A 26,454-nucleotide genomic window follows, 5' to 3' on the forward strand; every position below is an offset into this window, starting at 1 on the left:
TTATTTCTAGGATTCCCATAATGTATAGATTGTTTAATTTGATAGTATCCGATAAGTCTTTCTCCACTTTTTTTCTTTTTGTTCCTCTGACTTGTAATTTCAAATGACCTACCTTCTAGATCACTAATTCTTTCTTATGTTTGGCTGAGTGTGTTGTAGCTCTCTATTGAAGTCATCAGTTCTGTCATTGTATTTTTCAGATCTAGGATTTCTATCTGTTTGACATTTCTATTGTTTTGTTGAACTTGTTTTTTTCATCACTGCTTTCCTAACTTCATTTAGTTGTCTGTGTGTCCTTGTAGTTCACCAAACTTCTTTTAGAGGATTATTCTGAATTCTCTGTCAGATAGTTCATAGATCTCTATTTCTTTAGAGTCAGTTATTTGATCTTTATTAGTTTCCTTTGGTAATGTCATGTTTACCTGATTCTGCATGATCCTTGATCCTCTGCATTGCTATCTGCACATTTGAGTAAGCAGTCTCCCTCTTACAGACATTACAGGTTTGCTGTGGCATGGAAAGACCTTCACCAGTTAGCTCAGTTTGGAATAATGCTGGTAGCATCCATGGGAAAAAGCAGGACTTGATCTCAAAGTCTTTAGTTGGGAGAGGCCACTGTTCATGCTCTGAGGTTGGGGTAGGGAGTGGTGGTGACACTGGGTTGGCTCTGTGGTTAGGTGGGCCTGCTGGCTGGGATCCACATACAATCAGGGCCATTGGGTGAACTCGCTGATTGGGTGGGGCTGCTGGCTGTGCTCCATGGTCAGATTGGCCACTAGTGGGGCTCTGCAATCACCTCTGGATAGGCAAGTTCACAGGCTATGTTCCCTGGCAGGGTCTACCATTGGGTAGACTCTATAATTAGGAAGAGCTATGGGCTGAGTTCTGCAATAGGTCCTGGTTGGATGAGGTATCAGGTTGTGCTCCCCACCAGATGGTGCCACTGGCTGGACTCTGTTTAGGTGGGGCCACAGGCTGTGCTTCGAAGTTGGGCAGGACTACAGGCTTGGCTTCATGGTCAGATAGGCTGTTGGCTGTGTTCCACTGTTGGGCAAGATAACAGAATGGGCTCTCTGATCAAGAAGGGCTTCCAGCTATAACACACAGCTGGGTGGGGCTAAAGACTTCGCTGTGTGGTCAGGTAGGGTTACTATCCAGGCTCCTTGACTAGATGAGGCCACAGGCTGTGTTTAGCAATTAGGCAGGACTGTAGGCTGGGCTTCATGGCTTGATGGTACTATAGGCTGGGCTCTGAGGCTGCCCAGGGTGACTCTTCAGGCTACCTGGTTATGCAGGGGCAGAGGCTATGCCTAACAGTTGGGCAGGGCTGCTACCTTGGCTTTCTGACTGAGAAGGGCTGTAAGATGGGATCTGCAGCTGCTCTGGTTCTCTGGACAAACTTCCTAGAAAGTCAGGACTGAAGCCTAAACTGGCAATTGTGTGGGGTCTGTGAATTTGCGTCCCTGCCTGGGCAGGGCAGTAGAACAGGCTCTACAGCCATTATGCCCCACTGACAGAGGATCTAAATCCAGAAGAACTGCCAAAAGCCTGGACTTAATCCCCTGGCTGCACTCTTTTTGTGCCAGATACAAAATAAGACTCTACACTTATAATACAAGGTATTCAATATTCATAAAAACCCTAGAAGGATGATAATATTATTTTCACTTTATATTATAAATGAAGAAACTGAAGCTCAGGAAACTTGCCCAAGGTCATGTAACTTGAAAGGTATTAAACCACAATTCAAATTCATAGTTGTGCTTTTTACTATCCTTTGAAGGAGTTCAGCTTTGAAAGGGCAAAGAAACCTAAGAGAGCTAAATGGGAGGATCAAAAGAGGATTTTTTTTTTAAGGTAAAATGTCTTGAGTATATTTATAGGACACAAAGAGAAGATGCTGGGTAATGGCTCCAAAGCACTGATGCAAGAATTAACAGAGAACAGGAAAACCTCTTGGATTTATAAGGAAAAAGTGATTTGGGAATACAGAAGGGCTTATTTAAAATATACTAAAACTCTTATTGTAAAGAATCACTATAAGATAACGTGATGTATCTGTCTAGCATCCCATCTCCCTATCATCTGATGTCAAAATCTCCTTTCTTTTAGGAAAACCATTCCATTTTTCAGGAGGAGTTGATCCAGTTCACTGTCAGCACTGAGGTGGACTCAAGACTGGGCCAGCCCAATCAGATACCTTGCCTTTCTGCCCTTAGTAATTGATTCAAGGATGGCAGATTCCCAAGGCAGGCCAACCAGAATCCTTCAGGGTTTTTGTCTGCTTATTTGTTTTGTTTGTTTGTTTAAGTACAGGAGCTATAGCAAAAGATGATCCCTTTTAAATGAAGTTGTAAAACTGAAAGGATATGAAGCCAGGCCAGTCTGCAGCCAGGCTGCCCACTTTGTGGCCTGCCCATATAAGTTAAGGCAAGAAAATTTAAGCAGAACAGAGACACAGAGACACAGATTTCTGATGACAGAGTATGAACTCTGGAATCCAACCATATCAAAAGCATCTCTGCTCTGGACTTCCCAGTTATGTGAGCCAATATATTTCCTTTTTAAGTTAAACTACTTTTAGTTAATGTTACGTCACATGTAGCAGAAAGATTCCTAAATAATATAATGGCACAAATATTTTCACTTATATATACATATAAAGACACTAGGAAGCCTCTATTTTGTTACCTTGGACTCTGTAGAATCCTTATTTTCAGGAAAACTAAGAAGTAGCTCTGCTTCTCATTTCTGATGCCCACTGGTTAAATCTTATCTGAAACTTGTCTTTTTTGGGAGGAAGCATTTAAAGATCTGTAATTTTTAAACCTTATATTATTTTGAAATATGGCACACAGAATAATACATAAAAGTTAAATTTATACTTCAATGAATATACAATTATGAAGTAAAAACAGATTAAGAACTAGAATACTGTTAATACTCCTGAAGATCCCTATGTGTCCTCACCCAGTCACGACTCCCAATTTCTCCTCAGAGAAATCACTGTCCTGATTTTAACAGTAATCACTTCACTGGTATTATTTATATTTTCCATGCATGGAGCATCCTAAAATAGAGTTTACTTTTGTCTGTTATTGAATTATACTAAAATGGAATCATACCAAATGATACCAATAATTTGCTTTTTTACTAAACATTATGTTTGTATGATTCATTCACATTAGCCTACGTAGTGTGAAATGTTTCTTTACTTGCTGTATAGTGTTCCACAAAATGAATATACCACAATTTATCCATTTTAATTTCTAATTATAATTCTAATATTAGACATTATAATAGTGGGCATTTGAGTTGTTCGACTATTATAAACACTGATCCTAAAACAATTTTAATACATGATTTTAGTGTACATGTTCATAAATTTGACTAAAGTATATATCTAGGAGTGGAGCTGCCTGGTATGCATATCTTTATCAGATAAAAGCCAAACTGGTTTCCAAACGAGTTGTGCCTGGTTACAGTTTTTGAAAAAAAACAATACTTTTAAACATTTTGGGTTATCCAAAAATAATGCTTTTTGCAGTTGGAAAGCTTCCATACATGTTGATATTAGTTTACATAGAGTGATTTAACCTTAAAAAGGAGCATAATTTTCTGAAAGTCTAAAAAAGTATATGTTCAATTAAAAAAAAACCTTAAAGCTGCTTGACAATAAATATGTGCGAGAAATATATTGGGGTTAAAAATTATCTAAAATATTTTATATGATTCTTAGAATAAATGAAATATATGACGACATTATTTATTACACTAATAATATAATGATGATATTACTGATAATTATTACATATTTAACTTCAAAGGCAGATAAACACTATAATGGTTACAAGCAATCTGTGCTGTAACAGTTTTTCCAAACTGTAAATGATAAATTTCTTATAATTCCATCAATAGATGTAACAGCATCTATGTGATAAACACTTAATTCTTCCACTGCTTAAACTACTACAAGTTACAAAGCTATTATCAAAGCTTCTGGAAATTTCCAAGCACCAGGAGAAGATACTTATTTCTTAAAACTATCTAGACATGGAAAAACTTTAAAATTCTAAATTTTTGTTCTTGATCCTACTTTCATTTTTGGTCTTTCTTTCCTCTTAGGCAGTGAATGTGAAATATAAATGACCATGGGTGAGGAAAAGACAGCATCCCAAGAAGAAGCAGGTTCTGACAATGATTAATATGGAGTTGCCAAAGGATGTCTGGCAGCAAAAAGAAGCAATAGCTTATGTAACTGATAAAAAATTAGTCAGTAAGACCCTAATAACTTATCTCCCTGGAACCCGAGATAGTGTATTTGATGAATTGTTTAAGCTAGAGTGTATTCTTCTACCTATTTAAACCACAGAGGCAAAATTAAATATGGAAAAGAAAAAATTAGAGTTACCTTCTCTTATTTAAATTGGTTAATGGATGGGTTGGTCAGTCAATGAAATATGCTGATTAACAGAATTATCACATATACTTTTAATTAAAAATTACAATGTAATTTTTAATTACAATGTAAGATTTTTTTTCATTAACACTGAATATCAGTTCATCTTTCCTCCAGGATTCTGAAGGCATTTCTATATTTCCAGTTATTTTTACAAGCCATGGCAACAACTGCATAGTTCTATTAATGTAGAAAGTGTAGAAACTAAACTGAATTTCTATTCATCTTGTCACATACTTTGGAGGCAATTTTGTTGAATACGTTTACAATGGCCGACTTTCCATGACCCTTGTAATAGGACAGTAGATAATGTAAAAAAAAAAAAAATCTGGGTTATTTGAGTTTCCTAGTTATTTGAATCACTGCCTCTCTTTTTTTTCGGGGAGGAAGTATGTCCAGAGAAATATGAACTTACAGTTAACTAAACTTCTGTTAAGTCTCAGAACAGATTTCCTGGAGTGATATTCTTCCCACTGAAGTTTAATCAATATATTATAATGTGTTTAATGGGGCTACAGGTCTAAAATGCTAAACTGTGACATATTCAAAGATTACTTTGTGGAAGATAAAGCTTCACTATCCATGGCTTGGACATCAGCTCTCGTCAGAATTATCATAAAATCTCCTTTTAGAAGAATGGTGGTTATGAAACTTGGTGAACACGTCTATGTCACAGTTTATAGTCTCCAGTCCCCTGTGGTAGGGACCTGACTATTCTAACTACTAGGTGGGTTTAGTAATAGAACAAAGGCTCCAAGAATTTGTGAGTATAAAGTACTTGATTATCACAAGAAATCTGAAGAACATGGGCTGTGGAGATGACAAAAAAAAGGACAGCAAGGAGAAGATCAAAAAGACCATAACCAGATAACGATGCCGCAGAGAAAGAAGTCAAAGTTAAAGTGAATAATCACAATAGAACCACCATATATTATTAGTATCATTAAAATCAAATGATCAGCATTAGGACCACGAGTCTATTATAATTGTTCTTCGTTTCCAGAATGCAAACCTAAAAGAAATGCTTTTGTTTTAAACGTGCTGGACCTCTCTGCTGCATTTGACATTATACAATGCTGCTTCTCTGTTGAAAATCCAGAAATTCTTCAAGGATTCCTCTTCCTCATCAGTCCTCTAAATATCTGGCATTCCTGGGATCTATTCTGTTCTTCTTCTTCTATTTATTCTTCTTATATGGTCTAATCCACTCTCATGATTTCAGCTTTGATTCCTCCCCCAGTGTCAGTCTCCAGTAAACAGTTGGTTGCTGGACAGCTTTACTCAGATATCCCAAAAATACCACCTCCGCCAAATTTCAAAACAAAATTCATCATCAACTCCTAACCTTTCTTCTCCATTCAATCTCAATGGACGTGTTTTCTGTCTCAGCTCAAAATACCATACTTCATCCAGTCACCTAAGCAAGAAAACTAGACATGTTACCTTTGACCCTTCCTTTGTCAATCCATCCATGAAACCTACCAATTTTGCCTCCTGCATGTTTTTAGATATTTTTTAAAATAAATTTATGTATTTATTTATTTTTGGCTGCATTGGGTCTTCGTTGCTGCGTGCAGGCTTTCTCTAGTTGCGGTGAGCAGGGGCTGCGCTTCGCTGCGGTGTGCGGGCTTCTCATTGCGGTGGCTTCTCTTGTTGCAGAGCACCAGCTCTAGGTGCATGGGCTTTAGCAGCTGTGGCACGCAGGCTCTAGAGCACAGGCTCAGTAGCTATGGCGCACGGGCTTAGTTGCTCCGCGGCATGTGGGATCTTCCCAGACCAGGGCTCGAACCCGTGTCCCCTGCATTGGCAGGTGGACTCTTAACCACTGCGCCACCAGCGAAGTCCCCTCCTGCATGTTTTTAATTGTTTTTTTCTCTGGGTCTCAACATCTCTCATTTAGATTGATGTTTCCTAACTGGTCTCTCTGCTATTGCTTGCTCCCTTCAGTTCAACTCTCTACATGGATATAATAATTTATCTGAAGTGAACATCTGATTGTCATTCCCTTGCTTCGAACTGATCAATGGCTCCTCATTAGCTTTAGCATAAAGCCCACATTTCTTGACATTATTAAAAAGTCTTCATAATTTGGTCCCTGCCCATATGACCATTTTTACCTCATACCTCTCTCGGCATACAATTTCTATAGCAACAGTAAAGGAACTATCATTTCATACTGTTCCCTTTATATGCTGTGCCCTTTGTGTTTCCATACATTTGCTAATGCTGTTCCTTTTGTCTACCAATCGCTACTCCCTCTCTTACCCAGCTCACCTTCCCCAACCTCAAATATTTATGTCCTGGCAAAGCTACCACCTCCTCTAGAAAGTCTTTTCTGAAAGTTCTGGCAGAGCTGAGTTGGATAATTCTCCTCTCTATTCTCTTATTCTGTGCATCGCTTTCACTTGGCACACTGTAAGTTCCTCTATAGTGATCATCACAAAAATCAGCACAGATACATAAAAAGAACTAAAATAATAGGTACGTGCGTACATTACCTGTGCCCCATCCTAGCCCATGAGGCCTTTGAGAACACAAACGATAAATTATTCGTATTTGTAATCCCACCTCCTAGCCCAGTACTGACAACTGATTCTCAATAAATGTTCTGTTAAATGAAGGTGACTAAGAGAAAAGAGAGTATACAAAAATAAATCACAAAAAAGATAAAAGACTTCCTTGTCACATTCCTTCATCATGGCTCTGGTCCTGCTCATATTTGGGCAGTTACATTGACTTCTTTAATTCTAGAGGGTTCTAGTTAAAAATAACTCCAAATAAGCAATTTATTCCCTACCAGCCAGCAAAATTAATTCTACTGAGAAACTGTCCTGTTCGTGACATCAGATCTCTTACTTTATCACCAAAAGAACATTTTTAAAAAGATATGCCATGTGTAATCTCCATCAGGTCAATGGAGAATAAGAAGGGAAAACAAAACCAAGCATCAAATAAAATAAACTTGGCAGCACCATGCCCTTTATTACATGGAAAATTACTTACATGCAGCAGCAACACAGCAGCAAGAAAAGACTGTCCTTGACAGTACCCAATGTCTTCGTCATAGACAGAGTAGGCCTAGAGAAAAGATGAAAAGAAGAATCATAAACATTCACGGAGTTTAACCTAAGTGCTAGCTCACATCAAGCTGCTGCTTGTTCTTGTCCCTGGCCTGTCCACCACAATTTCAATGATCCCTCAATTTGGATGTGTGAGCCATTAGCACAGTGGGATCCCTCAAAGAGGCTGTACATTTCCTAAAGCAATTCTAGATGTACCATTATCCCCAGGTTCATCTTTAGAATCTGGAATAAAGAGATGCTCAGAGCACCTAAATTAATTTTTAAAGATCCATTATGGTTTGTGGTCAGGCAAATGAGACTGTGGGAGGCAGAAGCAAATAGTGGAAGAGGGTGGGAATGTTCTACAGTTGATGTGGGAATTCTAATGCACCATACGGGGGAAACCTTAATGCTGTGAGAGTGCAGTGCAGATCCCCTAACCTAACAGAAAAAAAAAAAAAATCACCCTCTCTAGCCTCTACATGTTCTCAGACACCTTCTAAACTACTCTCGCACTTTCCAGAGGCTAAAGGGTGATTCCTCCCATCTATACCACTAGGGCAAACCGGAAACATTTAGTATTGCCCTGCATTTTTAGCAGAATGGCTGGGAGAGAGCCTCTTGCCACACATGCCACACACTATCACGAAATGTTCTGCCTATTTACCATCTTCAACATCATTCTAACCAGGCTGCTAGTACAGAGCCAGTGGCCCATTCACAGGAAATATAGTATCCCTAGAGAAGCAGCTATCATACCATTCACCTTAATATTCACCTTAGTCTTTATAGGAAAGGAAATCAGGTTGTATGCTTAATACTTCAAACTGCTGAGACTACAATTTTTTTTAAAAAAATACCCTGTTCAAGTTTTTAAGAGGTTGAATCAATTACAGTAGGCGGACCATGCTGATCAAAGACTATAGTATAGGAATTAGTAAGGTTTTGCTGTAAAAGTCCAAATAGTAAATATTTTAGGCTTTGAGGGACACTTACATATCTGTTGTATATTGGTTTTCTTTTCTTAAACAACCCCTTACAATATAAAAACCATTTGTGGCTTTTGTGGATTAAGGGTAGTACAAAGTCAGACAGCGTAGGCTATAGTTTCCTGATCCCTGATTTAGAACAACAAAAACAAAAATCATTCAGATGCTCCTACATTTATTTTTAAAAGACAAACACCCCAACTGTGCTGTTTAAATCCTGGACATGTATCCCATTCCATGTATCTCACCTATCTGTTCCCCTCACATTAAAGTGAGGGGAATCTCCATTTAATGCACTATGATTTTGTGAGTATAAAAGTACTCTCTGGGGCTTCCCTGGTGGCGCAGTGGTTGAGAGTCCGCGTGCAGATGCAGGGGACACGGGTTCGTGCCCCGGTCCGGCAAGATCCCACATGCCGCGGAGTGGCTAGGCCCATGAGCCATGGCCACTGAGTCTGTGCATCGGAGCCTGTGCTCCACAACGGGAGAGGCCACAACAGTGAGAGGTCCGCGTACCGCAAAAAAAAAAAAAAAAAAAAAAAAAGAAAACCAAAACTCTCTGTCCAGGGCAATGGTTATCAAAGATAAATAGGAATGGTTACCATAGGGAGGGTAAGTGGGGAATCTCCCATATGCCAAGGTAGTCAGAGTACAGGGACTAGAACTCTTTTTTTACTTAAAAAAACTTTATTGAAATATAGCTTATATTCAGTGAAATGCATACCTTTTAATTTCACAATTCCTTTGAGTCATTTATGTAACCCCGTCATTATAGAATATTTCCATCATTCTAGAATGTTCCTCATGCCTCTTTGCAGTCAAACCACCTCCACCCCAGGCCACCAGTAATCTGATTGTTTTCACAATCTATTATTAGCTTTGCTTTTTTTTTTTTTTTTTTGCGGTAGGCAGGCCTCTCACTGCTGTGGCCTCTCCCATTGCAGAGCACAGGCTCTGGACACGCAGGCTCAGTGGCCATGGCTCACGGGCCCAGCCGCTCCACGGCATGTGGGATCTTCCCGGACCGGGGCACGAACCTGTGTCCCCTGCATCAGCAGGCGGACTCTCAACCACTGCGCCACCAGGGAAGCCCCAGCTTTGCATTTTTTAAAGAATTTCATATAAGTGGATTAATATAATATATACTCTTTTGTGTCTGGCCTCTTTCACTCAGCATAATGTTTCTGAGATTCTTCCATGTTGTTGCATGCATCAGTAGTTCATCCCTTTTAATCAGTGGGTAGTATTCCACTGTATGAACATACCACAATTGGTCTATCCATTCTCCCATTGATAAACATTTGGGTTTTTTCCCAGTTTGGAGCTAGTACAAATAAAGCTGGTTTGTATACATAAGGCTTTTTGTGTACATAGGTTTTCATTTCCCTTGGGTAAATACCGAGGAGTGGGGGTTCACGGTTCAAACGATAGGGGTATGTTTAACTTTATAAGATACTGCCAAACTATTTTGCAAGGTGGTTGTTCAATTATTGCATCCACACCAGCAAAATATAAGAGTATTCACTGCTTCAGATCCTTGTCAATACTTGACATTGCCAGTCTTTTTCCTTTTATTAATTCCTGTGGTTTTGACTTAAATTTCTCTGATGGCTAATGACATAGAGCATATTATCATGTGCTTTTAGGCAACTGATACATAGTCTTTTGCGATTATCTCGTCAAGTTCTTGCTCATTTGTTTAATTGGGCTGTTCATCTTATTATTGCTGATTCATGGGAGTTCTTTATACATTCTGTTGACAAGATCATTGTCTGACATATGTATTACCAATATTTTCTCTCAGTGTGTGACCTGCCTTCTCATGCTCTTAATGGTGTCTTTTGAAGTACTATTGTTATCTTTTAACCTTCTTCTGCCAATGTTGATATTATGACACTCTCTTCTAATAAGAGACAAATTATATCATGGAATCATTAGCTCAAGAATTTAAAAGAAGCTTTTCTTCATTATAACCAGTTTCCAGAGTTCAGTCTAATTTTAGAAACTGAAAGATGGATTAGCATCCTTTTACTTATTTAATTTTCTTTGATTATATAGTTATGAGTCCTTATTTGTACTTTTATCCAGAGCTCATGGGGGTGTGTGTGTGTGTGTGTGTGTGAGTTAGGGTGGAGGGAGAGTTACAGAGAGAAAAGAGAAGGAAAAAATAACAAAGAAAGAGGGGAAAGGTTCTAATACTATCCCTATTTAGTGCATTCCTGATGGTACTCCATCACTTCCTTTTCCATGAACAAGGAACTCTGAGATCTGTTGATAAGAGATATATTTTCAAGGTTTCCCTTCCCCATAAAAGATGTCTAAGTTGAGGATTCCTTAAAACTGGGGATCTCTGAAGTCAATCATGCTTCATCAACCCTGACAAAACTTTGACAAATGTTTGATCCATCTTTATATATTTCATGTTTACTGAGAAGTGTGCTATTTATATGCTCGTTTGTGTTACAAGAGAAGTCCAATATAAAATGAAGGTCCACAACACACCAGAGAAGGGATGAACTCAATGACCTCACAAACTATTCTCTAACTGGAGAGCTGAGAATAAAAGTTCAAATCAGCAATGTATTGATCTTACTTTCTAATTGTGTTATGGCTTTGGATTAGGTTAGCAACAAAAATGACTTTTCAGAGGCCACCTACCAAATTTGATTTTATGATTCACAGTTTGAAAAACACAATGCTCTAGCAAGTTCTTTCCCTTGGAGTTCTTCTAAGCACTGTTTGGCTTTATTCTAAGCCTTCTGTGAGTTGAATCAAATCCTTTCCCTCTATCTGAAACTTGCCTCTCTTTGCACCATACCTCTCCCCACTCCTCATTTTAATTGCTTTTCTGGCCAGATGCCTGCTTTCAGACTGACTTTCAAAAACCATCTGAGTACCACTTCTATAATGGAGAAGTAATTCCTACTGGACCAACCTTCCCCCCGGTAACAAATTTAAACTATATCGAGACAAATATATAAAACAACTATCTGAAGGCACTGAACAAAAAAGCAGGAAGAAACTGGAGGGGAAAATAAACTTGGATGAAGGGAATGAACGGTAAAATTCTCATTCTTTATGGCTTTTGCTGGAGGTCATGCACCAGTGTGGATGGCTAAAACTTGGATATAAAACTGTAGACTTATTCGTTTGAAGAACCAGGGAACAGATTGGGGTGACCATAACATCTAGAAAGCGAGAGTGGAAACACTAGAAAAAAAGAGTAACAGAAGAGAAGCCTTTACTACACTTAGTGTAAAAGTATTTACAATATCCAAGACAAGGTAAAACTGATACATATATAGACAAATAATTAATAGAACAGAATAAAAAGTCTAGAAGTAGAGCCACACTCATACAGTCATTTAATTTCAACAAAGTTACCAAGATAATACATTGAGGAAAGGAAATTTTTTTATATATGTAAAAACATAAACATATAAAAATTGTTTCAACAAATGTGCTCAAACAATTGGATATCCATATGGGGGAAATAAATGAACCTTGATCCCTACTTCACTTCATATGGAAAAATTAATTCTAAATGTACTATGCTCCTAAACATAAAACGAAAACTATAAAGCTACTCAGTGAAAACACAGAACATCTTTGTAACTTGGTAAATGCAAAGGTTTCTTAGCCAGGGCACAGACACATTAACTATTAAAAAAATAAACTGATACAGTAGACATCATCAAAATTTAGAAACCTCCACTGATAAAAGGACACCATTAAGAAAATAAATAGGTAAACCACAGACTGGGAAAATATTTGCAAATATATCTAAACAAAGTCTTGAATCAGAATATATAAAGAACTCCTACAACTCAATGTCAAACAACCTAAGTTAAAAATGGAAAGAAGATATGAAAAGACACTTTACAAAGAAATATCTATGAATGGGCAATGGGAACGTGGCCAAGTGTAGAGGAGATGAAAACAGTGGATTAGGAGGATGTGGAACTCACCTCTCCCCATGAACACATCAGAAGTACGTCCACTTGTGGAACAACTGTCACTGACAACTAACTGGACACTGGCAGAAAGACTCCTGTACAACCAAGACTGTAAGAAAGATCCACAAAGAATTGAGTAGGAAGGGAAGAGAAATGATCAGATTGAGACCTGTACCACTAAGAGGAGACTCAGAGGAAAAGGGAGATTACATGAGCAGAGATCCTCCCTGGAGAGTGAGTGATGTGAGCCACATACTGGGTGCCACAGCCTTGGGGACCAACACAGGAAAGACAAGCTCCTTGGCTGGTTGGAGGGCCAATGGGACTAACAGGAGGGCTGTGGAAAGACTGGGCTTCACTTGTAAGAAGCATGAACACGCTCGCTCCTGAAGCAGGACAGAGAGGATGGTTTGTAAACTGCATGGGTGGCTGGCCACCTTCCTGTGACCACTCCAGTGTGTGCCCCCATTTGAACCAAATGAACACTCTAGCCCTGCTTTCTTCACAACACAGCTCCACACTGGGGTGAGGGCTGCCATGGTTGAGGAGGAAGCTTGGCTGTGAGACACAGAGATGGCTCAGACCCAAAGCGGCATCTGAGCAGGCAGAGGGAACCATTATTTACACAGGCAGTGTGTCAGAAGCAGTCTGGGTCTCAGACCCCAATTGGACTGCCACAGCCCAAGCCCTGACCTACCCCAAATGCCCACACCAGCACCTCTTGCTCAAACACCATCCCTCTGGGGAGAGGGTGCCAGTGCTGGGAAGGGAGAGAGCACATACTGTTCAATTTCATTTGTCTCCAGGTATTTTAAAATTTCCTCTCTGATTTCTTCAGTACCGATTGGTTGTTGAGTAGCATACTGTTTAGCCTCCACATATTTGTGTTTTCTGCAGTTTTTTTCTTGTAGTTAATTTCTAGTCTCATATCATTGTGGTCAGAAAAGATGCTTGATATGATTTTAAGACTTGCTTTGTGGCCTAGTATGTGATCTATCCGGGTTAATTTTCCATCTGCACTATCAATTTCTCCATTTATGTTTGTTAATATTGGCTTTATGTATTTAGGTCTTCCTGTGTTGGGTGCATATATATTTATAATTGTTATATCTTCTTCTTGGACTGATCCCTTTAACATTAAATAATGTCCTTCTTTGTCTCTTGTTACAGTCTTTGTTTTAAACTATATTTTGTCTGATACAAGTATTGCTAGCCCAGCTTTCTTTTTTTATTTCCATTTTTATGAAATATCTTTTTCCATCCTATCACTTTCACCATCTGTGTCTTTAGATATAAAGTGAGTCTCTTATAGGCAGCATATATGAATCTTACTGTTTTTAAATCCATTCCACCACTCTATGTCTTTTGATTGGAGCATTTAGTCCATTTACCTTTAAAGCAGTTCTTCATGGGTATGTACATATTGCTATTTTGTTAACTATTCTCTGGTTGTTTTGCAGTTCTTTTTTGTTCCTTTTTCTTCTTTTGCTCTCTTCCTTATTGATTTGATTACTATTTTTAGTGTTATGCTTAGATTCCTTTCTCTTTTTTTCATGTGTATCTATTACAGATTTTTGGTTTGCAGTTACCATGAGATTCATATATAACAACCTATATGTATATATGATAAGCTGATGATCACTTAAGTTGGAATGTATTTTTACTCACCCATCCCCAACTTTAATGTTTTTGACATGATATTTTACATTTTTTGTTTTGTGTATCCCTTAACTACTTACTGTGGATATAGATGACTTTACTATTTTTTTCTTTTAACTTTTGTACTAGCTTTACAAGTGGATGATTTACTACCTTTATTGTATGTTTGTCTTTATTGATGAGATTTTTCCTTTTGTAACTTTTGTATTTAAATTTATGATCTTTTCTAGTTAGTGAGTTCCCTTTAGCATTTCCTGTATAGCTCATTTAGTGGTGCTCAACTTTTTTAGTTTTTGCTTGTCTGTAAAACTGATTCTCTCTCTTTCAAATCTGAATGATAACCTTGTTGGGCAGAGTATTTTTTTCTTGTAGATTTTATTCTTTAATCACTTTGAATATATCGTGCCACTTCCTTCTGGCCTGAAAGTTTTTGCTGAAAAGTCAGCTGATAGCCTTATGTATGGGTTCCCTTGTACATAACTTGTTGCTTCTCTCTTGATGCTTTTAAGATTCTCTATCTTTAATTTCTGACATTTTAATTTTAATGTGGACCTCTTTGGGTCCATCTTGTTTGGGACTCTCTATGCTTCCTGGACCTAGATGTCTGTTTGCTTTCATGGGTTATGGACATTTTCAGCTATTATGTCTTCAAAAAAATTCTCTAACCCCCTGCTCTCTTCTCTCTCTGGGACCCCTATAATGTGAATGTTAGGTTGTCCCATAGGTCTCCTAAACTATCCTCATTTTTAAAAATTCTTTTTCCTCTTTTCTGTTCAGCTTAGGTTATTTCTACTACTTTGTCTTCAGTTTGCTGATCTATTCCTTTGTATCATCTGATCTACTGTTGATTTCTCCTACTGTATTCATTTGTTCAGCTATTTGGTTCTTCTTTATATTTTCTAACTCTTAAAATTTTCACTGTGTTCACCCATTCTTCTCCTGAGTTTGTTGAATATCTTTATGATTTATTACCTTGAACTTTTTATTGGGTACACTGCTTACCTCGTCCTTGTTTAGTTCTTTTGCTGAGGTTTTGCCGTGTTCCTTCATTTGGAACATATTCCTCTACCTCCTAATTTTGCATAATTCTCTGTGTTTATTTCTGTGTATTTGGCAGGTCAGTTATGTTTCCCAGTATTTGAGAAGTGGCTTTAGGTAGGAGCTGTCTTATGGGGCACAGCAGCACACTCCCTTCTGGTCACCAGAACTTTATGCTCTAGGGGTATCCCCTATGTGGGACCCTTCTGTTGTGGCAGGGTGCACTGGTAGTCAAGGCTGGCCCCTGACCTGGTTGGCTGCCAGGACCTCCGCATATGGAGGCTGCCAGCTGGTGGTGGGTGGGGCCAGGTCCTGGCAGGGACCTGCAATTTACTTTAAAGTATTAAAATACTTTAAAGTATTAAAATGGATTAATTAATTGCATATAAGGGTAGACGGACAGAGACATTTGTGATAAAAAAGTAACAAAATATTATAGAATCTAGGTGACAGGTTTATGGATGTTCACTGTACAAGTCTTTGAGTTTTTCTGTGTATTTGAAAATTTTTTGTATCTTTTGGGGGAAAAAAATCTGTGTCTGTATTCTGTCTCTTCTCCCTGATCTGGACTATAGACTACTCTTCTGGCTGGGGTCCCAAGAGAGCTTTATATATTCATTCAGCAAGTCACTATTTACTGAGCACCTATTATATAATCAAACATTGTGCTGAGGTAGACACCAAGATGAAAAGATATGGTCTCTACTCCTCAGCTCAGAGTCTTGCCCAAGAGTTCAGCATGTACAATGAAAAAGTACACAGTGAGATAAGTTCTCATAGTTATGTGGAAGATCAGAGGGAAAGGGTGGGTAACCAGGTCATAATGCCAGGAATAGAGACAAAGGCAAGGGAGGCATCTCAGACAAGGTGATACTGTCTTAATCTTAAAGAAGAGGATGTGACCAGAATTGCTGCAAGCCTGGCCTCACATTCTTGAAGGAAGAATACAGAGATACTTCAGGTATGCTGCAGGGAAATGGCATGTACAAAGGCAGACAGTGCCAGACACTGTGATAAGTGCTTTTCTACATTCTCAATTAATCCTCACAAAGCCTATGAGATAAGAAAAGTGACATTTAGAGAGGGTAATTAACTTGGGCAAGGTCACGTAGCTAGAGCCAGAATTTGAAACCAAATCTTTTCAAATACAGAGCCTGTACACTTAATACCACTGCTATAGATTGTGTTCTCCCAAAATGAAGGAGGGCCTATTTTCTGATTTGCCTTGGGGGTCAAGAGAGATAGGAAATAAGATTCCATACTCTCAAAAGAAATGACAATCTGACCAAGGGCAGCTTAATATTTTTCAATCCATAACTCATGGGTTTAGGGAAGGAGAACTTTCAATTTCTTTGTGTAATATGCATGTTTATTAACATACTACTACAGGTAAAACTTAGACATGTAAACAGAGATAGCTGTTAAAGCTTAATCATGTTGCTGCTAACATTTATATATAATGTAAATTCTCCTTATTGAAATTAATATGGAAACCACTTAACTTTTTTTATCTTGTGAATAATTGTTATGCATCGATAGGGATGCTAACTTTGAAAATAATTTTCCACAGGGTAGTGGGACTTTGTTTGCCAGCCCAAAATATACAATAACCACTACTGCTCTTGAATGACCTTAAAATCATTAAGGAATGTTTTTACTCTTACAGCTAGATTGTCTAAAGACTTATCTACAACCTTATTTCTCCCAAAACACTCTCACACACAAACCTTTATCAGATTGGTACAGGAAATACAGAATGCTGTTTCTCTTTTGTCCCAGAAATAGGCAACATACAGTACTATTTTATCAGATAATCACACTTGAAGATGAAGGAAGGTCAGACTCACAGGAAGAATGAAAAGGAAATCAGAAGATGTTCTCTAACAAGATAGAAAGGCTGCTATGTGGGCATGCAAGAAGGGATTAAACTTCTCAAACAGATTCCCATTTAGCTTCTTGGTACCGCTAAAGTACTGCTGTGTTTGCTGATTTACCGGCTATCATAGACAGTAGTTAAGTTCACCAGTTTTAACCATGATAACATTTCGTGTTTCTCCAAACACTAACCTAAATATTGAGCTGTCACACAATTGAACATAGCTCTAAGGAAAATACTGAGAACAGGAAATATTAACTCAGATCTCCTCACTTTAACAGGAGCTTGACATTTATGTAAAACAATTTGCCATTTATTAGTTAGACAAACTGTTTCATTTATCAGTACAATGAACTTCGGCCAACATGAGGTCAAAACGAACAAACAAACAAACAAACAAACAAACAAGTCTTTGGATTATTGCTCAGTAGCCCTTAAGTGAGTATGTTAGGGAGAAACAACCAAATATAAAATATGTGGAATAAACTCATTTACAAACTGAAAAGAGATCTGTTCTCACAATCTGAGAGACAAAAAAAGAGATACCCAAGAAAGACTATTTTAAAGTAATGCCACAATAAGCTAAATGAAAAGAGATCACAGGGTGACAAGAATCATTAAAACACATGGCTGTCTAAAAGAGATTAGGATAACATTTAAAGAAAAGATTATTTAATATAGCACAAGAATACAAGTGGCTTTTCAAATAACTTTTAGCATTAATTTTTCTTATTGTTAACTAGCCAGTAACATTTATTTATCAATAACTACTATCTATTTTTTCAGATTTTATATATATAGTAATTTATTTAACCCTTAAAACAACCTCTGAGGTAAGTACTCTTAATATCTCCATTTTATAGATGAAGAAACTGAGGCAAAGGAAAAGTAAACAACTTGTGCCAGGTCACCCAGTTAGTAAGCAGCAGGCCAGAATTCAAACTCAGGCAGCTCCAGAGCTCAAGGCCTTAGCTACTGTCACTATACAGTCTCTAGATCTTAATGATTGTTGACATATGTGGCAGAGTTTAGGTGAGCAACAATAAAACCTGATGATAAAACATAAATTTTTCTTTTTGCTATGTATTCAATAAATATTCACAAACTAAACAGAGAGAGAGAGAGCTTTCATTAAAGAATGCAGAGGAATGATAATCACAAAGTTTAGGACAGTGGTTGACTTGGGTGATGGAACACTGAATCTGAGAGGAGCACCTGGAGTATTCAAAGATATTGGTAATAATATATTTCCTAAGTTGTATGTACAAGGATGTTTCTCCTTGTACATTATTATTGATTTTTAAAACTCATAAATACAAATTATGTTTACTCATTTGAATGTATGATATATTTCATAATTTTAAAAATTTAATCAAAGTTTTAAAAAATTACTTATTAGTAACATTCCATTCAATGGTTTGTGTTAAGATTTCAATTTGGGTGACATCTCTAGAATATAAATATATGAAAGACACACACTGAGCTTCACTGGGGTTCAATATAATGATTAAAATAGTGAAATAGACAACCAATGAAAAGTTCTCTTCTTGGAGAAAACTGTATATATGTACAGTAGGTTCTCATTACTTACAGTAGATATGTTCTATGAAGTTTCTGCAAACACTGAATTAGCAGATACTCAACCACTGTCCGTAGGGGATAGAGTGTGTTAGGCTTCTGCAAGTCTCTGGTCACATTTTCAGCAACTGATCAATACATAACCTTGTGTTACGTGTGTTTCTATTTAAATGCACCTTATTTAATATTTATTGTTGACTCATTAATACAGAAATCACTGTCAACAGTGCTGTCACGCACGCCTGAACGAAATTCATCTAACACATGTATTTCCTCCCTAAGGCACATCACATCCTTCCTGTGCTCAGCAACACTAGACACTTAGCATGACACTTGGGGGACATTTTAAACAGCAAAATCACCTAAAGCACAAAAACGTGGCACTAACTATACCACAAAAAGACACTTGGGGGCTTCCCTGGTGGTGTAGTGGTTGAGAGTCCGCCTGCCGATGCAGGGGACATGGGTTCGTGCCCCGGTCTGGGAAGATCCCACATGCCGCGGAGCAGCTGGGCCCGTAAGCCATGGCCGCTGAGCCTGCGTGTCCAGAGCCTGTGCTCCTCAACGGGAGAGGCCACAACAGTGAGAGACCCGCGTACCGTAAAAAAAAAAAAAGAAAAAAGACACTTTGGTATAGTATTAGAGTTGAAACAAGAAGGCAGAACAGTACCCAGTTTCATCTAAACTTGGAACATATGCATCAGGCGACTCAAATTTTCCACACTGCACGTGGGCACATCAGTGAATGACCACAAAAGAACCAAGAGTATTGATTTGGGGGTTACAAATAAATCTTAGCAAGTAGATAAATCTGCAAATATGGAATCTATGAATAATGAGAATTGACTTTGTGTGTGTGTGTATGTATCTGCTTAGAACAATATCTGCATCTATCCATGTCTACATATCTTCTTGAAGATATATATCTTTTTGGATACACACACACACTCATATCCAGAATTAAGCTGAAATCGTTTATTTCTGAATTAGTCTACAAAAAGCAAATTGATACAAAGCTTTTTTTTTTTTTTTTTTTGCGGTACGCGGGCCTCTCACTGTTGTGGTCTCTCCCGTTGCGGAGCACAGGCTCTGGACGCGCAGGCCCAGCGGCCATGGCTCAAAGGCCCAGCTGCTCTGTGGCATGTGGGGTCTTCCCGGACCGGGGCACGAACCCGTGTCCCCTGCATCGGCAGGCGGACTCTCAACCACTGCGCCACCAGGGAAGCCCGATACAAAGCATTTTTAATTAATAAAGCCAAAATTGTTATTGATAAATTATTAATTTTAAGAAGGGCCACAAACATCAGAAAAAGCAAGTAAATGAAAAAACTTAATGTGAATGTATCCCCACACTACAATTTAAAGTTTTAAAATTTGGTTATAAATCAATATTTTTATTAAAAATTTTCAGTACCCAATATCCCTTATCATATTCCTTTCACTCAAGCTTTTAGAATATTATCAATGACATGTTTTTTTTTTTAATTTCTTTACCATTCAGTACCAGTAGTCCACAGTGATTAACCATTCATTTACCTTTATTTTCTGTGAAAATCAGCATGCGCTTTACCATTAAAGCAATATGGTTATGAGGTTCTCAGATTAGGTGAAATCACAAAATTAGCCCCTAACTGCAATGACCAGGACAGTAACTCTAAAATAATTGACTGCTAAAAAGTTTACTTAAAAATTTTCTAATAGTGGATCTTAATGCCAAATACTTCAAATTCCAGCTCTGCCATTTATCAGAATTATTTAAATTCCCTAAGTCTCAATTCTTTGAGGCAACAAATATTTATTGAGAGTCTACTATGTGAAAGACTGGTCAAAGCAGTGAACAAAATGGACAAAAACATTTTGCTCTCACCATAATTCAAAAAGAGTCATGTACCACAATGTTCATTGCAGCTCTATTTACAATAGCCAGGACATGGAAGCAACCTAAGTGTCCATCGACACATGAATAGATAAAGAAGATGTGGCACATATATACAATGGAATATTACTCAGCCATAAGAAGAAACAAAATTGAGTTATTTGTAGTGAGGTGGATGGACCTAGAGACTATCATACAGAGTGAAGTAAGTCAGAAAGAGAAAAACAAATACCGTATGCTAATGCATATATATGGAATCGAAAAAAAAAAAGGTTCTGAAGAACCTAGGGGCAGGACAGGAATAAAGACACAGACGTAGAGAATGGACTTAAGGACATGGGGAGGGAGAAGGGTAAGCTGGGACGAAGTGAGAGAGTAGCATGGACATATATACACTACCAAATGTAAAATAGGTAGTTAGTGGGAAGCAGCCGCATAGCACAGGGATATCAGCTCGGTGCTTTGTGTCCACCTACAGGGGTGGGATAGGGAGGGTGGGAGGGAGACACAAGAGGGAAGGGATATGGAGATGTATGTATATGTACAGCTGATTCACTTTGTTATATAGCAGAAAGTAACACAACATTGTAAAGCAATTATACTCCAATAAAGATGTTTAAAAAAATCCACTTTGCTCTCATAAAGCTTATTTTCTAGTGGAAAAAGATAACAGCCTAAATAAATACCAACATACATGCAAACATACATACACATATGTTTGAAAGTAATAAGTGCACTGTCAAAAAGTAAAGCAGGGAAAGGGGCTAAGGAGTTCTGGGCTAAGAGGAGATTGCAATTTTAAGTAGGGTGGTTAGGGCAGGCCATACCGAGAAAGTAACAGTAGAGCAAGAAGTCGAGAGAGGTAAAAGAGCAAGCCACGTAGATCTCTGTTAGTAGATTGTTCCAAGCAGAGGGAACAGCCAGTGCAAGGGCTCTGATGCATGAGCAAGTCTGGTATGTATGGCTAGGGCAGAATGCATGATGAAAAGAATAGTAATACATGAAATTTACAGCCTTGTAAACCACTATAAAGACTTTGGCTTTTACAATGAATAAGACAGAAAGCCACTGGAAGCAGAAAGACCAGGTAGGTAATTATAGTTTAGACCAGGGTGGCTACAGTGGAAGTGGTGATAAACAGTCAGGTTCTGGGTATATTTTGAAGACAGAGCCAAAAAGACTTCCTAATGGATAGATGTGTGGTACTGTGAAAGGCAGTCATGCACACCCTGTCGACCTTTGCATGGTGGTAAAAGAGTGTGCCACAGGTCTGGAACATTTCTACACGTGGAGATAAGGAGCCCTCACAGCTTTTGCTGGGCTTACTGCCTTGTTTGGGAATATCTTTCCCTTTTCCAGGCTTGATGTGTACTTCTTTGTTCTGCTTAAGTGTGTGTGTCATATGGCATCTAGCCAACCCCACTGTTACCTATATTTTCAGCGAGGAGGGAATGTGGTCCTTCCCTGCAGCACAAGTAGGGTGCATGCAGACCATCTCCCTGTGACAGCTGCAGGGTAAGACTTGCTCACCACAGGGGACTGACACTCACTACTGAAGCTGATCTTGCGTGCTCTTTTCTATGAGAATAAAGCATTGTTCCTTCCAGTGCCCGTGTGAGTCGTATCTTTCTTAGTAACCCCAACACCTACAAACCATGCGGTGGGTTGACATCCTGCGACTGCTGCCCCTGATGGTAGGTAACAGTTGTTACTTTCTTAACATGTAGTGTAAGAGAAAAGAAGGAGAGTCAAGGATGATTCAAGGTTTCCAGCTGAGCAGCTGGAGAATGGAGTTACTCCTAACTGAGGTAGAAGAGACTGATGAACCTTTATGATTTGGAATACATTTGATTTCTGACTGGATCATTTTCAGTGCAGTGATACAGGTGAAATCCTGACTGATATAAGTTTGGGAAAGCATTGGAGAAGAAGAAATGGTTACAGCAAGTATAGTCAAATCTTCTGAGGACTTCTGTGATAAAGGGGAGCAATTATCTTCATCTATAACACAAAGGTAGTAATAGAAACCACCATATAAGCTTTCTGAGAATTAAACAGAGTGCCTAGCACACAATGAAGTGCTGAATAAATGGTAGCAATGACAAGCTGACATCAAGGAGGATTACTACGCCCTTTTCCTAAATATCCCATTTGAGCCATCTTCAGAATGAATATGAAGCTGTCTGAAAGGGGTCTTACTCACTACCAAAATTTCTTACAGATTCTTAGGTTCACTGACTTCTTGAGAATGATCAGTTTTCTACAGATGCCAAAAAAATAAAACCCCACCAATTTGTTTAGAGATGTAAGTTGTACCTCTTTTTTCCCACTCTTTGAAGCCAGATTTGCCAGTGTAAGTCTAATAAATCTTTATAAACTCTCACAAGAAAAACTCATGAAAGACAGAAAGGATGATAAAATTCATCTTTAAAACATCATTAAGCTACCATTTCCTTCCTGGTACCATTAATGAGAGCAAGACAGACACACACAGGGGTGGCCTGGCATGGTATATCAGACCCTAGCCAGAATGACAAGGCCATCCATGTGGAGAAGTGGTGGCCAAAAAAGGGGAATCAGTGGCTGACAGGATGAGGAGTACCTGCAGGGTGACATTATGGCATGGGGTGTTAGAGCCTTACCATGGTAAAGTCCATTTGTGCAAGACAGAATTGACAGCAGCAATGGGAGATTGGTTACATACAGGAAGGTAGATCTAATGGATAAATATTAAGGATTATGCGAGCTAGGTTTCTCATTGCCAGAGAAGGGAGTTACAAATGCAGGAACGAAGAACACTAGAATTAATCCTCTCGTGTTGGACTGAAATTGGAAGTATTCCTATGACTCCATAGTTTTCAACACATATAAACAGATATAAAAACAAATGTGGCTTTTGCACAGCAAAGGAAACCATAAATAAGACGAAAAGACAACCCTCAGAATGGGAGAAAATATTTGCAAATGAAGCAACTGACAGGGATTAATCTCCAAAATATACAAACAGCTCATGCAGCTCAATATCAAAAAAACAAACAAAAAATGGGCAGAAGACCTAAATAGACATTTCTCCAAAGAAGACAAACAGATGGCCAAGAGGCACATGAAAAGACGTTCAACATTACTAATCATTAGAGAAATGCAAGTCAAAATTACAATGAGGTATCACCTCACACTGGTCAGAATTGCTATCATCAAAAAACCTACAAACAATAACCTACAAACAATAAATGCTGTGAAGAAAAGGGAACCCTTTTATACTATTGGTGGGAATGTAAATTGATACAGCCACAATGGAGAACATTATGGAGGTTCCTTAAAAAACTAAAAACAGAACTACCATATGACCCAGCAATCCCACTACTGGGCATATACCCTGAGCAAACCATAATTCAAAAAGAGTCATGCACCACAATGTTCATTGCAGCTCTATTTACAATAGCCAGGACATGGAAGCAACCTAAGTGTCCATCAACAGATGAATGGATAAAGAAGATGTGGTACATATATACAATGGAATATTACTCAGCTATAAGAAGGAACGCAATTGTGCCATTTGCAGAGACATGGATGGACCTAGAGACTGTCATACAGAATGAAGTAAGCCAGAAAGAGAAAAACAAATATCGTATATTAACACATATATGTGGAATATAGAAAAATGGTACAGATGAACCTATTTGCAAAGCAGAAATAGAGACACAGACGTAGAGAACAAACGTATGGACACCAAGGGGGGAAAGAGGGAGTGGGAAGAACTGGGAGATTGGGCTTGACATATATATACTACCATGTATAAAACAGATAACTAACGAGAACCTACTGTATAGCACAGGGAACTCTACTCAATGCTCTGTGGTGACCTAAATGGGAAGGAAATCCAAAAAGGAGGGGATATATGTATATGTATAGATGATTCACTTTGCTGTACAGCAGAAACTAACACAACATTGTTAAACAATTATACTTCAATTTAAAAAAAATGTGGGCGGTAAACATCAGCAAAGAAAGTCAGAGTAAGGATCTCCAAAAATGTGCTTCTCCTTAACAACAAGAGAAATATCAAAAATTATCATAATCAACTTTTACAGAGCTCTGGATATTGACCAAAGGTTTACAGCAGCCTGAGGAACATTCATTCCAGAAAAACAACTGAATCTTGGTAAGAACAAGGAACTTTGTGGAATTTTTAACTTGCCATAGTTCCATCCCCTGCTCTGCAGCAACATTATGACCTTGAAAACTAAGAGCCTGCATTTGCAATGAAAACAAGCAGCCTGGCAGCCACCAGAGGGAGCACAATGGGGCTAGAGCTCCTGCAAAGAATCACTCCCAGAGAATTATTATTTTACCTGTCCAGTGGTTCCCCAAAGATTCTATCTGCAAGGCTCACTCAATATGAAAGCCTTTTCCCCCACGGGCATTTGTCAAAAACAATTACAGGCAACTGTTTAATATTGTGACTGTCTGAGGTGGCAGACAAAAGTTGGAGTAGAGGGACTTCCCTGTGGTGCAGTGCTCAAGAATCCTCCTGCCAATGCAGGGGACACAGGTTTGAGCCCTGGTCCGGGAAGATCCCACATGTTGCGGAGTAACTAAGCTCGTGCGCCACAACTACTGAGCCCACATGCCACAACTACTGAAGCCCGCATGCCTAGAGCCTGTGCTCAGCAACAAGAGAAGCCACCACAATGAGAAGCCCATGAGCCACAATGAAGACCCACACAGCCAAAAAAAAAAAAAAAAAAAAGTTGGGAGTAGGCAAGAGATTATAATGAAAAGGCTTAAAAGGAAAAGCTTGGAAACAACATGTCCATAAGGGCTATGAAAGACCCAGACATACTTCTGGGAATTTATGGGGCCATACCTATGCATAAGGCTGTAGAGATGCCCAAAGCTTTGTGTATGCTCAGGAAAGGCCTGAGAAGGCTTTAAGCTCTCATCTCTGGCTGACCTTGAGAGTCTGCACAAGCAGAAAATGAAGGCAAAACAGAGTTCTCAACTGGCTGGTCGAGTAATAAAGACATACCTAATTACACACACAGAGCCCCATGACAAAGAGTGGGAAACTTACTGGTACAGGCATAAGGAAATCTCTGTCCAATCATTAGCTGACCACCAAGCAGCAACTTCAATGGCCATACATGACAAAGAAAATAGACTTCACAGAATTATTTCACAAAAGTTACCAACCAAACTACTATAACAAACAATAACAACAAAACCTGGCAAACCCACAGAGACAGAAAGTTTAATGACTGCCAAGGGCTGAGGGCAGGGATGATGGGGTATGACTTCTAATGAATACAGGGTTTCTTTCTGGAGTGATGGCAATGTTCTAGAATTAAATAGTGGTGATGGTTGCATAAACTCTTGAAAATACTAAAAACCACTAAATTGTACACTTATTCAAAGGTGTGAATTTTATGGTGTGTGAATATCTCAATTAAAAATGTATGTTTGTGTGTATACACATGCATATATATGTCTATCTGTATATTTATATGTACATACATTTCCTAGCCCTGTCCGCTGAAGTGACTTGTGCTATGACATCCCAATAGCAATGAATACATGTAGCATACAGATCTTGGTTTCTTACCATTTTTTTTCTTGTTTTTTTCTTACCATTTTTGACTACAGAAAACGGGGCTCCTTGGAGAAATGGCTAATCGTAAAACTAGGGCACAGAAAAAATCTTGGAACATCTTTTTGGCCAGAAAGAAAGGCAATGCTCCAAGAGTGATAGAGTATGTCTATCACTTGAAGGTCTTAAAGGTCTCCCACTGTCTAACTGGGGACAATCTGAGCACCAAAACAAATAATGATAGTAAGAGAATACAGTCCCCCGAATAAAATGAGGATTCATGAGTCCATGTGAATATGATAAATAATAAATAAATGGAAAGTCTGATAAGGAATGGGATATTTACATAGTTGCAAATTGTCTCAAAATACTTA

At 38.5% G+C, this 26,454-nt stretch overlaps 1 protein-coding gene across 8 annotated transcripts in view; it reads right to left on the reverse strand.

Moving 5' to 3' along the window:
• Nucleotides 1-26,454, reverse strand: part of RABGAP1L (RAB GTPase activating protein 1 like) — a 797,484-nt gene that overhangs the window by 239,554 nt on the left and 531,476 nt on the right. For all 8 annotated transcript variants that reach the window (XM_079939730.1, XM_079939723.1, XM_079939729.1 and 5 more), the window contains one exon: nt 7,463-7,537. In XM_079939730.1, the coding sequence (XP_079795856.1) occupies nt 7,463-7,537 (75 nt within the window). The remainder of the gene's footprint in view (nt 1-7,462; nt 7,538-26,454) is intronic.

This window comes from Stenella coeruleoalba (genome assembly GCF_951394435.1).
Source record: "Stenella coeruleoalba genome assembly, chromosome: 1".
NCBI classification, from domain to species: Eukaryota; Metazoa; Chordata; class Mammalia; order Artiodactyla; family Delphinidae; genus Stenella; species Stenella coeruleoalba.